Source organism: Equus asinus, chromosome 9, assembly GCF_041296235.1.
Source record: "Equus asinus isolate D_3611 breed Donkey chromosome 9, EquAss-T2T_v2, whole genome shotgun sequence".
Taxonomy (NCBI): Eukaryota; Metazoa; Chordata; class Mammalia; order Perissodactyla; family Equidae; genus Equus; species Equus asinus.
In genome coordinates, this window is record NC_091798.1 from 77,573,947 (window position 1) to 77,590,920 (window position 16,974).

The window sequence follows — 16,974 nt, forward strand, 5'->3', positions numbered from 1 at the left end:
TATTTCTGTGGTGCCCATTGTGATTTCTCCTCTTTCATTTCTGATTTTATTTATTTGAGTCTTCTCTCTTTTTTTTCTTAGTGAGCCTGGCTAAGGGTTTGTCAGTTTTGTTTATTTTCTCAAAGAACCAGCTCTTTGTTTCATTTATCCTTTCTACTGTCTTTTTTGTTTCAATTTCATTTATTTCTGCTCTTATTTTTATTATTTCCCTCTTCTACTGACTTTGGGCTTTGTTCTTCTTTTTCTAATTCTGTTAGGTGTAGTTTGAGATTGCTTATTTGAGATTTTTCTTGTTTATTGAGCTGAGCCTGTATTGCAATGAATTTCCCTCTTAGGACTGCTTTTACTGTATCCCAAATGAGTTGGTATGGTGTGTTTTCATTTTCATTTGTCTCTGGATAGTATTTGATTTCTTCTTTCATTTCTTCAATAATCCATTGGTCCTTCAGTAGCATGTCGTTTAATCTCCACATCTCTGCCCCTTTCCCAGCTTTATTCTTGTAATTGATTTCTAGTTTCAAAGCGTTATGGTTGGAAAAGATGCTTGATATTATTTCAATCCTCTTAAATTTGTTGAGACTTGCTTTGTTTCCCAACATATGGTCTATCCTTGAGAATGTTCCATGCGTACTTGAGAAGAATGTGTAACCTGCTGTTTTTGGATGGAGTGTTCTATATATATCTATTAAGTCCATCTGGTCTAGTTTTTCATTTAATTCTACAATTTCCTTGTTAACTTTCTCTCTGGATGATCTGTCCGTTGGTGTTAGTGTGAAATTGCCATTTTTTAAGATCAAAAATGTCTAATATTGGTAACTTCATATGGTTCAATTTAATGTTTAGACACCAAATAGTGGTCCTTTATTTTTGAAGATGTTTTCAATTATGCTATATCATAAAATGCTACAGCATTTTTATGCATTCAAATATACTCCTAGTCCTTTAATCATCATTAAACACAAATACACTTTTTAAAAGATAACACATTTAAAATATGCCAAAATTAAGGTAAATTTTTCATCCAGATTATTTAATTGGATTAAAATAAAATTACATCCATGTGACATTATAAAATATATTTTACACATAACTGTTCTTATAAATGTTTTGTTCTATACTAATGTACAATTTATACTTTGTTCCTGTACAAAGGAGTTAAATAACAGAATCATCTTAATGTTTAAAGCTAAAGCCTGTAATTTCCTTGTGTGTGTCTTTCTGGGTTAGGACCATGTGGTATTTGTGTTTCATTTCTCTTGGTGTAGGGTACTCTCCTAGGCAATTCCTAAAAATGTAAATTTTCTTTCATCTTGTACCTATGGATTGATTGGATACAAGATGATAACTTACATTTTTGCATTCTCATAAATCCATTGGCCTTGGATATCTGCCTCCCATTTAGATTTTATTGAGCTGTATTTTACCTAATGAAAAGTCTTAGCTTTTTAAAGGAAATAATTTTGACCTGTAAATTTTGTCATATAAAAGGTATAGATTTTATATTAGTGTTCTTTCTCCAGTTGATGTCTCCAGTGTAAATAGTAAATCAGTGGTAGTAATAAGGGCAGCTGATGGGGATGTAGGCTGTGTGTGTGTCTATGTGTGTGAGACATATGGCACATAACTGAAATTAGTGACATAGCTATGTACTAGTTTAAAGTCAAATATGCTAGATTTTATTGTTCATAAAGAAATTTTCTTAGTAGATATACTTACCAGTATAATCACAGAAAGCTTTATGTGAAGTAAAATAAAATAATCTTGAAGATTTGATTTTAAAATTGGACATTTTAAAAACTTTTAAATATCTTAAATTTCCATTTTAATTTTCTTAAAATCAAGTATGAGTTTAAGGTATATATTATAAGAGCACTAATTGTATAACTTTGTAGCAACAGGTTAGCCAAAGAAAAATCTGTCAAATTTGGCAGTGGTTCAGAAAATATGTGAACCTGTCACTGTAAGCAGTCTCAAAAGGCAAAATGCTTTACAGGAGCTAATTAACCTTAGAAAATAATTACACAAATATGCAAATGTTGTTTAGATAATTCCATGCGTTATCAGCTCAGGTAGTCCATCATAAATGCAGACCCTGCAATGCCTAGGTAGCAGAATCTGGCCTAGTTGATAAGGCTGTGGTTACTGCATCACTTCTCTTTGGCATTTAAGGATTAATGATGGCACAAGTACATCAGGAAATTCAACCTGTACTCTGAAGACAGATGAGTTCCACAGTGTAAATATCCTATGCATTCTGCCACCAGCAAACTCTAATTAATGGATGTACTTCTTGTCTTTTCGTGCACTTTGTACATTTGCATATTCTAAAATCATCCAGCTTGAATTTACTTAATACAAAATGCATTCTGATGTGAAATTCTTGGAGGAACCTGTAGAGTAGATTTTGTGTGCTTGCATTTCTGTAATTGAGGCATATTAGTAAATCTTTCCTATTGAAATCTGTTAGTTTCAAAATACACTGCTCATAATATACACTCTGGATTATGGTTTATGAATATATAATGGTTGTGAACACAACGTGGGCTGCATGTTGGAACAACACAAATTTGCCTTAGAACAGCATCACCTCCCTTATTCCAATTTTAGTAAGGTATTATGTCAAAAATATATATTAAAAACTACTCTAAGTTTATTAATTCCTGTGCTACCTTTATTGTGCTTAACTGTTGTAGGAGGCAGCAAATATTTGGCAGAATTTGTTACATCTTAAAATGATGGGGATCTAGCTAGTTTAAACATTGTGAATAGTAAAAAGCCATAATTTTGTAAAAGCCTTGGGAAATAGTCACATGTGAAAGCCAAGTTTTTTACTGCTAAAGTTTATCCCCTTTATCACCTGTTTTTTGAAATAATATTTTGAGTAAAACTATTTCTTAATTTTATGTCACTAGTCCTTCAAAAAGTGGAATTCACATAGTGTCGTTAGCTTTCCTTGACAGTTCAGGATCACCGTTGCTCCTGTCAGTTACTGTGCTTTAAATGCACTTGTGTTGCTCAGTAGCAATAGTCTCAGTCTATTGCCCTCTATGTGCTCTTCCAATTTTTGTGGTTTCTCTGTTTCTTCACTTATTATCAAACTTTCAGCTATCACTTCTTCCTCTTAAACCTATTTGAAACCACCCTTCTGATTTGCTGCTTGTAAATGTGCAGTGGGTTCAGACCAGATATTAGAATTTGTTAGATATGAAGGTGTGAAGACCCTGCTCAGATGCTGATTCCCCCTAAGAAGCCAGCAGTTGTCAATCAGTAGGATTTCTTATTTTTTGTTGTTTACTTATTTTATTATAAAAATCATGCATTTTGTAGAAATTTTGGAGAGTTCAAAAAAATATAAAGAAGCTAAAAATACTCATAATCCCACCATCAAAAGCTCAGCTGCTTTTAATATTTTTGATTCCTTCTAGTCTTTTTCAAGCCTTTTTATAATAGTGAAAATTATACCACATATAAAGTTAGATGAACTGCATGTATCATTTTATAAACTCATTGAATAGCTACCTGTTACTTCCTTAGACATATAAACTATACTTTACTTAAATATTTATTTCTGCATTGTTGAACATTTACTCTCTATCCAAATTTTTGCTTTTATAAATGCGACATTGATGAACATCTTTGAGCATCAATCATTTGCCACGTTCAGATTATTCAAAGCTAGATTTCCTGAAATGAAGTTTGAATACTCTTTTGTCTTGCTTTTTGAAACACACTTCATGATATTTTGTTAATAGTATCGTTGTCAATAGCACTAGCATAGTTAGTCGTTTATTAAATGCCTATAGCATGCCTCTTATCTATAGCTTGAATCCAAAAGAGAATCTAGCTTCAAATCACTTATATTCTAGAAGGAAAGAGAGTGACATGGCAGATTAAAGAAACAGCAGGCTAGAGAAGAACCAATGAAATAGTACATACAGGATTCAATTTAAGCTGCCGTGGCTAATAGTAGAGCTGACAGATAAACTTGAGCCAACAATATTTTGCAGGAGTTTTAGGATAATAATACATGTAAATAGATATAAATACCTTGCATATATTTCTTGTAAAATGTACGTCAAAGGTTAGTGAAACTCTTTCTCCTTCTGCATGAGAATCTCACCTTCAGTTAACTTTCTAGCTCTTTGTCCCTGGAAGCCTGATAAGGTGGTGTCTTAAATTGGATTTCCTAAGTCACAGATTCTGAAGTTGCATGCAGGAAGTTTGTTGGGGAATTCTCTTGGGATCAGCACCTGTAGGGGAGTGAAAAAAATAGAATTTGGCAGGAGTTAAACTGCAGTACAGTCACAGCAAAGGCCTCATCTAACTCCATGGTAATCTCTGGATCTGGGATGGCTTTTCAGAGATTTTCTGCCTAAGCAAGATATAGGGCTTTTATAGACCCATATCATTTCAACCAGTCTAAGTTGCCTCAGAGGTGGGATTGTAACTTTAGGCAAGATAGTGTTCTTTGGCTGAGAGCAATTCCTAGAGAGTGCCTCAGCTGGAGCTGTCAGCTGCCAACACTTGCACAGCTCAGGAAATAAGTGCTGTATAACTAAAGGGGGTTCTGGGAAGCATGCTATAGCATCTACTCTAAGTGGATGGTTGCTAGGCAACATTGTCTATGGTAGAAAATGACCCCTGATTGGTAAACTGCCTCTGAATTAGAAGGAATTATAATGGACTATAAATACCATAGCTTTGATTGTCCCTGAGGGTAGTAGCTTTTGTAATTGGGCATGTCACTTACAGGCAGGAACCCTGGAAGCCATGCCTGTGGAATTGTTGCAAGAGATATTGGTTTCTGTGGGATATAAGATTTTAAGTCAGGGTAACTCCTGCATATACCGAAGGTGAGTGTGATTCCCTTACTCCTGAGCTAACACCACATGGGCCAAAGAGAATAACTCCTGGAAGGCTATGTGGTCTGCTGCGGGAACTGTTGCGAGGCTCCCACTAAAAAGGAATGCCTGGTGCAGCCCTGATGGCAAACTGTGATTCCTACCCTGTATCTTTGGAGGTCAATGGATGTCAAGTGTGGCCCAGAGTAGTCTTGTGTACTTGTTTAGTTGCACTGGTAAGTGACTCCGTAAGTGGGTATTGTAGGCATTTTTTCAGATGAGTCTCACTTTTTAGAACGTTTTGTTTTAAAATCTAGAACTGCAGAATAATTTGATGATTTTAAAGTCAGGCTGAAAATATGTAAATACTTGAAGGTTTTTTTCCTACTGCTGATAGGCCACCGTTAAGAGATATTTGTCTCCATGGAAGAAAAGACTCAGCTATAGTACTAATCTCTGAAAACAGTAGTCTTTATGTGTGAACAGTGGAAAGAACTGTTCATTCTTAGCTCTCCTTTAGTCATAGATTGGTCATTTGGGCTTAGTTGGCAGTTTCCCTCATATCCTATGAGTCACAGAGTTTCACTGACTCTTCCTTTGTAATGACTCATTCCGTCCCTTCCTTTCCATTCACTCTGCTATCACCCTGAGTAGCAGTATAGTCTTTATCACCTCATATATGGATTACTGAACTGCTACCTTGAAAGTGCTCTCTGCCTTTAGATTTTGCCTAATCTGAGCTGCATTACCCATGAAATCCCAGACTAAATTCCATGATAGAGTTTTGTCTAGGGTTTTCAGCCTGTTCAGCCTGTGTAATCTAGATTTTCCTGGAGATAAGTTCCCTGGAAATAGTGAGAAGGAACGCTGGAAAGATAGGTTTAGAGAAGATGTTGGCTAAAGAGTTCCGGGTATTTTTAGGCAATGGGAACCATTTCAGTAAAATGACCTTTTAGGCAGGACAATAGGTTGGTCAGAGCTAGGCTTCAGGAGAATTCATCTGGTAATACAATAAAGGAAAAGAATAGAAGAAATGAGACTAGTTAGGAATTTATGGTTAAGAGAACCCATAGTGAGGTGGGAATGGAAAGGATGGAATAGATAGGATCCCAATGGTATAAAGGAAGAATTGTTGACTGTGGGAAGAAAGCAGGAAGGACCTCACTGAGGTCAGATAGTGTGGATTTATAATGGGTCCATTGCTGTCCAGATAGGAATAGAGAAAGTAATACTCCTCACGCACTAATGCCTCTTATGTCTTTATGTGTTAACACCCTTCTGAAATTGCAGATGCATTAAAGGCCAGGATCACGGCTTACTTCTTATCATCCTTATACGTCCATTTCCAGCACAGAGCCTCTTGGGCACAGTTATCTAATCTCCTATATGTTTCTATTCTGTCCATATATAGAATAATATTTAGAACCAGTCCAGGTATTTAAGATTGTTAGTTCTGCCAACTGTCAGCAGGTGGAAACTCTGTTACCTCTCTTCCTGTTTCAGTTTTACGTTTATTTCATTGTGAGGTTTAACTAGGGTGACCAGATGCCTAGGTTTCCTCTGGCTAGTCCCAGTTTAGACCTGTTCTCCTAGAACAATTACTAATAATACCTTTCTTCACTCTCACACGTTTGTACAATAAGTTCTCTGGTCATTCTGGATATATGTTCAGAGAAGTGCTAAATATGTATTAATTTATAACTATAAAGAACACACTTGTGTATCTACCACTCCAATCAAGAACTGGAACACTGCCAGCCACCAGAAGCCTATTTCCCAATCACAACTCTGTCTCTATTCCTTAGAGTTAACTGCTATCATGATTTTTATGATAACCATTTTCCTTTTTAATCTAATGAAAGCTAACTTATCAAAGCCAAAAATGCCCTACAAGGATTTCCTTCCAGTTATTTTTCTTTTATTTATTTTGTATACTTTAAGTGTGGGTAATTTCATATTTATGTTACTAATAGATATCTTTGAAAGTATATTTGTGTTTTAGTATATGACTAAAGGTTGTAAGGAATCATCCTGAAGATAGATATTGTGTTTTCATTATTTATTTATTACACTACGATTTAATGAGCAAGACACAAGGCCAATTCTTGGCCTCAAGAATTTGTAATCTAACAAGCAACTTTAATACTACAGATCATTCAGTGCAATGATGGGAGTATGTACAAGATGTTGTTGTAGGACATTACCTAGCCTTAGAGATGATTGGGAAGACTTTCTAGAGAAGGTGATATCTCATGTGAGTTCTGAAGACAACTAGGCATTATGCAGGTGAAGGTGGTGGATGAAGTGGTGGCAGAGCACAGGGGTCACTTTCCAAACAAAGGAAATAGCCCAGAGACAAGAAAAGTATGGCACAGTTAGGTCACTGCAATTTGTTCCCTGCAATTGGAACATAGAATGTGTTGTCTTTGGTCTCTCGTGAGGGAAAAGGGTGTCTTTTGGTTCAAAGTATTTTGCAGGGCAGTGGTGAGAGATAGGGTTCAAGGCAGAAGCCAGATCATAAAAGGCCTTAAGTGTCATACTGAGTTTAAACTTGATCCTGAGGGCAATGAGAAAACTTTGAAGAGTTCTAAGCAGGGAACAAGTAATGTGGCAACATGATCATTTTTGCATTTTTGAAAAGTTGTTCTCACTGTAGTCTTAGAGCATATTTTAAATGAGCAGTCCTAGAAGCTTGGAAACTGGGCTGGAGACCATCACACTCATCCACTTGTGAAATGATGGTCGCTTGAGCTAAGCAAGAGGAAATGAGAATGGAGAGAAGTGGGTGGATTTAAGAGACAGCTGGGGATAGAATCAAGAGGATTTTAATGATTCATTATATGTGGGGTTTGAGGGAAAGAGAAATAAAAGATGATGTGGAGATTTCATCTGGAGGTGGGGAGCAAAGACAGTGACACAGGTTTGTAGAGGAAATTTTTAGTGCAGTGTTAAATTGGTTGAGTTGGAGGTGTCTGTGGGACATCCAAAAGGAAATGACCTTGGGTCTGGAGCTCTGGAGAGAAATTTAGGGCGGAGATAGACATTAAGGAACAATAGCTTCTAGGTGCCAAGCGAAACCATTCATATGGACCTTAATATGATATTATAAAGTTTCTGAGATGGAAAATGTGAATAAATGGTGTTCATTGTCTAATAACCATGACATTTTTAGGGAATTAGTCTTTTGGTGTTAAAGCTTCCAAGAAATGTTTGCACAAAACTTTTTCATGATCTGTTTAGTTTTTAGCAGTTTTGATTTTTGATCAGTATTATTTAGCTCTTTGGGGTTTTTTTCTTTTTCACATTATCCAGGTTTTAGCTTTAACCACAATATGTGTCAGCTATAGAAACAAATACAATAATAATGAAGTTGTTATGGAACTTTTGGAATTAAAGCAACATGCATTCATTTCTTAGGGTTTAGCAAGTTAGGAGAAAATGCAAAGCCCTTGGGTTTATATGTTTAGATTTCTCCCAGTTCTAAAAATAAAATCTGTGTGGAAAATGCTTTTAGAAAAAAAGTATATTTTTTAAATAATCTAATAGAAAATATTTGTTGTTAATTTTCTACTCATTGTCAGCTTACAGAGATACTTAAAATTTTATAAAGCAAATGATTTAGATGTTGTATAAGTATTTTCATATATAAATATAGAAATGTATCTGAATTTTTTTAGTATCACACTGTTTTGTCATGAGACCACTATAACTTTCTGCTATGAAATTCTAATGTACTTAGATATATTTTAATATCTCAAATATACCTAGAATGCAATTTCCCCTCAAAAATGTGCTTATTTTAAATATTTTGTTTCAGAAAATTATTGTAACAGTTAAGCTTAGCAGTAATTTACTAATAGTTTAATACTAATTTATTCTCTAATTTGAATTTTCAGTGTAGTTCAATAGTGTTATTACTATTTTGAATGAGCTCTAACCATCCTATTTTTTATGCTATGTAAGCAAGTGTATAATTTAAGTTTTGATTACTATAATAATTAGATACAGGATATAATATATGATATTTGTTTTCTTTATAGGAAAATGGTTCTCCTGAAGAACATACGGTCTATGTGTGGGACCATTTCATAGCCAAGTCTGCAGCCGAGAATGTATTTTTTGTTGCTCACAGCTATGGAGGACTTGCTTTTGTTGAACTGGTAAGTGCACATTTAACTCTATTTTTAATTCCCAAACTCTTTACATGTTCATCCCCTCCACTCCTTTTTTTCTTGGTATCATTACTTTAAATTATTTTATAAAGGATGAAAATAAAGTATTTTGAGTAAATGATTTTGTGACATTTAAAGAGAGTACATAGACTTATTTATTTTATTGTGGCAGAGCTTTTCAATGCTAACCAGAAAGCTTTTGATTGTTCCTTATTTACATATTACTTTTTAATTTCGACATATAGCCCCAGTTTCCATACATCTTATGATATTTATGTTCCCTATTTTATGTGCACACCATTGAAGTATATATTATCTATGAAGTGTTTAAAATTTCAAGAGATCCTTTGAATATTTGGGAATATTTTGATAATCTTTAACTGACTTTTGTCTCTACAAGTTAGTACTTGATCAGAATCTATATAATTAGTACTAAAAATATCAGAAAGCCTTTATTAATCTGCTTCTAAGTGGAACACATTGCTTGGCTATAAAAATCTTTGCATTTCAAAATAATCTGATTCTTGGAGTTAAGGTTATGTGTACATGATAGAAAAAGTTATTGAGATTTCTGAATTTCATCTGTATTATATGCAGAGTTACAAGTACTATATCTTGCACCAATATGAATGGTTAATGAGATATAATCAGTACTAAAAATGCACTAGTGAAGAATTCCTGCTCCTTGTGCATAACTCCTTATGTCACAGGAAGGTACCAGTGCTATAATAAAATGATTAATTTGATAAAAGTGCATTTGATGATTTTAAATCCAAGTAGCCTAAGGTGGACATTAAAAGGAGGCACAGCATTGGTTGTCTAATTCTATGTTTCTAAACTTTGCTCTATATTTCTCTTTGTCATGGAAATTAAATATATTTCCATGGCCTTTTCAACTTCCTCACACCTTATTGCTTATTGCTTACCCACATGATTTAGATATAAAACTGGTGGTGACACCTGAGAATACATTTGCTGACCTAAATTTGTAAATGCTTCGGCTCTCTTAAGATCAATAAATAAGCTAAATCATTCATTTCTTAAATTGATTTCACTTTTTAGAAATTATTTTTAAGTACTTTTAACTCTACTGAATTTATTTATTTTAGTATCTAATAGATAAGATAGTTCTCTAACATGCTAGTATGACATACTTTTTAAAATGTGAATGTTGTCTTTCAAGTAGTTCCTTTAACCCTACAGATATAAATATATATATACGTACATGCATTGTATGTGTGTAGCTGATGTTTTCTTTTTAAGCCATTAATTTACTTAAAACATAAAATTTCATTGACTTGTAGAGTAACTTAAAATATGTCTGAGAGTCTGCAAGACTAATCAAATTCTAGTTTTTTTACTTTAAGACAGTTTATAAAACCCTTTTGTATATCAAATTGGGAATTTAAGTCAATTTTGGACAGTTTTAAAAATGAACTTAAGATGCCAGAGTAGCAGATGACCAGTGTGTCAGTCCTGTTTTGCCTGTCCTTCTTGTCACACACTGGTGGATATTTCTCCACTTTTGTTCCACTTTAATATAAAGCACACAGATGTTTCAGAACAAGACTTGACTTCTGACCTTGAGGCTATTAGGGTCAGGGTCCTCAGGGCCTGTGAAATTATCACAAGCTGAGCTAAAGTTTTTCTCCATCACAGGAAGTAACCAGTAAGTAAGAAGTTAAAAAGGAGCTTTGTCAAAGAGACAAGATGGTCTCAGTAAGGGTCAGCTTCTGTAGTCTGCTATCTCTGCAGGAGGTGCATGCATGGGAGGAGGAATATAGTATAACCACTGGCACATCACATATCTGTCAGGCAGCACCAGGACTGAGAAGTCTATTTAATGTAACATACCTTGTTTAGGTTTTAAAATATTAATGGCGATTATCTCAACTTCATATATTTGCTACTTTTTGTGAAGTAACTTTGATGGGGGTATGGACTAGGGGAGTACAGATGGTGGCAACTAAAGAAAAAGTGGTTCCTGACCTGTTAAAGTGGATTCCTCTAAACAAATAACATTGTACACCGATGAGTTTTACATAACTTTTTGACAAAGCTTGATTAATGTATTTAAGGCCATTGTGTTTCTACTTAAATTCAAAAGGATTTTTAAAAGATAGCATTGATAAAGAAACAACCAAAAAAAATGGAAATATCTTTAAAACTTTTGCTTTTGCCTAAAGCTGAATAATATTCTTTCCTATTCTCCCCAGAATTCTTAGGGGGAAAGTCCTGGTATTTAAAATATTGACAAATATTCATTCTCTCAGAATTTTTCAACATAGGTGTATTATATAAAAGTGTTTTACATGGACTCAAAATTTTAATATTAACGTTACAAGAAAATGAATTGTGAACATATTAAATTATGGTTTAGTTTTTTTATCTCAGTAGTAGTATACACATCAGACGTCAAATCCTTTGGATTCCAGTAAAGTTGCACTGTTTTAAATTGTCATAAAATTCTACTCCTGATTAAAGACTCTGTACACACACACATACTCTTCTTACGGAATAGTCCTAGTTTGCAGCATCGTGTTTGAATGCATAGAAACTGTTTTTCTCCCATTCTCATACAAGTTCACATTTTTATTTTTAGGTCATGAATTTTAAGAAAATTTACTGTAAATGTAAACTTTGTGGCAATGACAGTTTCACCAATAGATGCAATTACTTATAGTGCTTATTGTTTGAAAACAGGTACCAGTCAGGACCTATTCTAAAATATATCTTGCCACTTACTAAATTAAAATTGTGCATAATTGTAGTTTAAAATTGAATGTGCTGCTAATAGATTATCTGAAAATAAATTACTTTTAAATTTAGATCACAGAATAGTTGTAGAGCTTTCGTGTTTTGCTAATTGTTGTCTTTGAAAACTGAGCACGTAATTTATGATTATATCCTATCTTAAAGTGTTGAATTTCTTCTGAAGAATACATTATAGTTCGAGATTTATTTTCAAAGCCCATGTTCATTTTATGGTAGTAAATCTTGGAACTTGATCCAGTCTAACCTCATAAAAACGTGTACAGTTTACTATAATACTGAGAAAAATGGTACTAAAAATGTGCCTTTCACTGCTTTTATTCACATCATATGGTAACAACTCAAATTTTAATTCTCCACACTTTCTGTGATCCTAGTAAAAGTAGATGTTGATAAGACAGCACTGGTAGTAATTCTAGCATTTACTCATTAAAAGCAAAAGGGAAGAACTATTTATTTTATGAATTGATAGTGAATTTTTGGAAGTAATATATCTACCCTATGTTATCTTTTCTGTATATTTAAAATAACACTGATATATAAAGTTAGTTATTAAACCATCATTTATGAAGCCTTAAATTTATCTCTAGAAAATTCTCTTTTGTATGTGATAGAATTAGTAGTAATAATCAGAATGCATTTACTAAATGCATGCAGAAAGACAGCTACAAATAACACAGCTTACTTTTGCTTTATATTAGTTGTTAAAAATTGAGCTCTTTTGTTGGAAATTAACTGTCATTAAAGAAAAATGCAGTTTTTAAGCATTTCCATCATCTCTTTCTCCAGCCACTTTGATGAAGTGATGATTCCATTGCTTCCATTGTTGGTCATTTCAAAGTGCTTTGCTCTCGTCTTTCTAGGTGATGGTCAGTTTGACAAAATTAAGTAACCTTAAAATTTTCTTTTATTGGTAAATGTTTGCTTTCCTTGTCAATGCCTGGTTTCCAATCTCAGCTCACCTTACCTTCTCTGTTTGCAGTGCTTAGTAAATCAACTTGCATTCAGATTTTTTGTCTTAGTCAAAGTGAGAGTGTTGATTTTTTTTGTAAAAAACATTACACAATTTTAGCGAATATGTTTCATTAGTTTATTGAATCATCTTAGCTGATACAGAACTAATATTTTTTTATTACTTTTATTTGCTTTTCCATATTATTAGTGGTGTGTTCACAACCACCATTAAAAACATCACTTAGAAATGTGTGAAAACCGCTTCTTTTGAAAGTGTATCTCTACCCACTTTTGATTTCGGTTTCTCCATGCTTGTCAGCACTTGATTGGCATCTCACTTGCATGTGAATTAAGGAATGAAGGGAACTCTATTTTCCTGCCATTGTTCCATGCTGGGCTCCCTAGCCTCCAGGCAGCCTAAGCTGACCTTCAGCAGCTGAGAGAGGACTAGTTGTTGGACGTAGCTGTGTGAGGACGGTCAACCTCAGTCTACTCTGAGTCAGTCTTTTAGAATTGGCCAGAGCATGATTTGGATTTACGCTGAAGAGAAAATGGAATGAGACTAAAAGAATTAGTTTTACCTTTAGTGACATCAGTTAACTGTGACCTTAAAGAAGCATCATTTACATTTTGTCTGGAAAGAACGAAGTAAATTGGATATTGGTAGGATATCTGCTTATTATGATCAATGAGAATAGCTGAAAGTTAGGCTGCTTGGAATCAAGAATTGAGGAGAGGGAGAATAAGGAGAGAGCAACCAAAGAAAAATTGAGCCATAATAGTATCAAAATAATTCAGGCCCCAAACACTTCTTACAAACCTACTTAAAAATGTAGGTAATTCAGTAAAAATAAGTTACCATTTGTAATATAACTTGAATTTCTGATTTGGCTGCCTGCATGATAGAAATAGCACGTTAATATATGGAATGATTACAACTTGTTTTATGGAATGCTGTCTTAATTCTTTAGTTGTTTTAAAAATGAAAACAATTTAGTTTTTGCAAGCTCTTTGAAAGAGGAACCAGAGGTTATATCATTTTTACCTCTATTCAGTTTTATTTCATGCCATGCATATAGTAGAAATACTATCTTTTGATTGGTTGTTGATAAAGCTAATTTTAGGAGTTAGACGCAAGAGTCCGAGTGAGATCCAATGAAGGGCTTTACCGCCACAGAAGTAGTGGGAATGGCAAGGAAGAAGCACACGTTAGAGATGTTAAGGAGACAAATTCTCCATGGCTTAGTGACATTGGATCTGGAAAAGTGAATGAGGAGAAAGAGGGTAGTAGTCTATCCTTCTCCACACCCACCTACAGAAGCGTGTCAAAGTGGATATGAAGAATCCAAACACAACAGATAAAAAGTAGTGAACAGTGATTATGCAGATATGTAGGTATTTGGGGAAACAGTTGGCACATACTGGATATTTAATAATTATGGTTAATAGAATAAATGAGATATCAAATGAGAGTTTTAAAAAGAAAAGGTGAGAGTTAGATATACAGACGTGATTTGTTAATAAGCACCACAGGAGTTACCCATGTATTGAGGTTTAACTTTTTTTCAGCTTTTACTCAAATAATTTTTAATACATATTAGGAGGACCCACTGTTTAAAAGAATGACTCAGTTTGTTAGTTTTTATGTTAACTCCTCTCTTTTTGTCCCATATCTAACCAGACAACACATTTTTTCAGTTTTTTTTCTCTGAAGTATTGATCATCCCTTTTCCTCTTTGTGCCCACTGTTGTTAATTTCCTCATTTCACAGCTATATCACTACACTCTTCTACTCATTTTCCCACTGACTCTCTTTACCCTCTATTCCATCCTGTCTACCACACCCTGGTTGATATTGTTTTACCATGCCATTCCAGAATCACATTGGCTCCCTATTGTCTACTGCTTCATCTCTCCTCTCTGTAAATTTAAGTGCTTCCATATATTGTGATTCTCTCTTTCCAACTGTATTTTTTCCAATAGAAACTTTGGTTTCTAGTCTTAATTTCCTTACTGCCATTGTTCCGTCTCACCTGACCTCTACCCCTGGCCTCCAAACACAGTGTAGTAGAAGAACCCGAAACTTGGAAGGAAGTAACCTGGATGTGAATCCTAGTTCTGATACCTACAAATTATGATAACTTGGGTCATATCCCTTATGTGTGTCTTCCTCTGTAAGTACCTACCTATAGCAAAGTTTGAGGATTAATTTAGAAAATTCCTGGTTTTTAGGAATTAAATCAATGTTAGTTGAATATGAGTCTAAATACCCACAGAATATGCTCATTCTCATTTTTGCTAATGCCGTTTCCCTTCCTAAGTGAAAAGATTTTTCTCCTTACTAGATTTTTCATAAAGTATTCTCAATTAACTCCCCTTTTTTCTATAGTATTTGCATGTTTCACAATTGAAAACTTTATTACATACTAATTAGTTTTAAGTTATCTTTTATCTCTAAATCTTATCTTGCCCAAATCATCTGGAAACAACTTGGGGCTAAAGAGTCTAATATTCTTACTCCACCCCCCTCCAAGTTTGGGAACAGTATATATTACAACAACATGAGCAGTCTTAAATATCTGCACAGTTAATTGACTGATATATAGAATTTAAACATTAACAATAACTCTTTTACTAGTTAAACTTATTCATTATTCCAGCCCTCCATTTGAATATTGACTATTGGGAATTCTGCCTTATCAATTCTTTCACTTTAGACAGTATTCCCTTTTTGTTCCTGGTGTTAGTCTATTATAGTTTCCTCTCTGCTGGTGACCCCAACCCTCAGGCTGACTGAGAAGATTGCTTCTCTATCACTCACTCTTCAAAGTATAGTCTTTTGAATCAAAGAGGAGATTATTAAACTAAGTTATAATTGCATCCTCATAATGTTATATGGCAGTGTGTGGAATAAGTGTAGGAAACTCCACTTTATCCCCAATCATGAGTTTAACATTACTTTTAATTTAGTAATTAGCTTACTTTTGCTTGTTTTCATGTTTTTAAGTTTTAAAAAATTGAGATATAATTCAGTTATCTTTTTTGAGATATAATTAAGATTTATTGCGCTTTATTGAGATATAATTCACATGCCATAAAATTCATCTTTTAAAGTGTACAATTCAATGGGTTTTATCATATTCATAGAATTGTACAGCCATCACCATTTAATTTTAAAACACTTTCATCACCCCTAAAGACACTCTCATGCCCATTAGTCATCACTCCTCATACTTAAAATCCCACCAGCAATGTGTCAGGGTTCCAGTTCCTCCACAGCCTCATCAACAGTTATACTAAGTTTTGAAATTGGGAAATGTGGCTCCTCCAACTTTGTTCTTTTTAAAGATTGTTTTGGCTATTCTAGGTCCCTTGTATTTCCATATAAATTTTAGGATCAATTTGTCAATTTCTGCAAAAAAGGAAGCTGGGGTTTTGATTGGGATTAAATCTATAGAGCATTTTGTGGAATATTGCCATCTTAATACTCTTAAATCTTCCAATCCATGAACATGGGCTTTCTCTCCATTTATTTAGATCTTCTTTCAAAAATGTTTTGTTGTTCTTAGTGTACATGTCTTACACTTCTTTTTTTAAAATTTGTTTCTAAGTATTTAATTCTTTTTGATGCTATTGTAAATGAAAATGTTTTCTTAATTTCATTTTCAGATTCTTCATTGCTAGTGTATAGAAATCCAATTTTTATATATTCATCTTGTGTCCTCCAACCTCGCTGAACTTATTAGTTCTAATAGTTTTTTTGTGAATTTCTTAGGATTTTCCATGTTCAAGATCATGTAATCTGTGAATAAAAATAGTTTTACTTCTTCCTTTCCAATCTGGATGCTTGCTTTTTGTTTTTTTTTTGGTTTTGTCTTGTTTTGTTTTGCCTAATTGGCCTGTCTAGTACAATGTTGAAATGGAGAAAAGTTTCACTGATCTTTAATAAGAATCTTTTTGTAGAATAAAGAATCCATATTACTCCATTGGAATTACCTTTGGAGGAGGCTTTTTCAGTATCCATATAGGTGGGCTGCATTCCGGTCTCACTGCCCAGCATCTGTGCAGCTGAGAGATTGGACACTCTATCTCTTGATTCAACAAAGACTGCCAGGAAACTACTGTCTGGTATAATTACCACAATAATATATAAGGAGAACCCAGAGAAATTGGCATATTAATTTGCAAATCATGTATGTGATAAGGGACTTGTATTCAGAATATATAAAGAACTC

General features: G+C 33.9%; 1 protein-coding gene across 12 annotated transcripts in view; it reads left to right on the forward strand.

Annotated features, from left to right (window-relative positions):
• The window catches only part of ARB2A (ARB2 cotranscriptional regulator A), a 381,926-nt gene that overhangs the window by 206,117 nt on the left and 158,835 nt on the right, over positions 1-16,974 (forward strand). For all 12 annotated transcript variants that reach the window (XM_044780004.2, XM_044780007.2, XM_044780003.2 and 9 more), the window contains one exon: positions 8,882-9,001. In XM_044780004.2, coding sequence (XP_044635939.2) covers positions 8,882-9,001 — 120 coding nt within the window. The remainder of the gene's footprint in view (positions 1-8,881; positions 9,002-16,974) is intronic.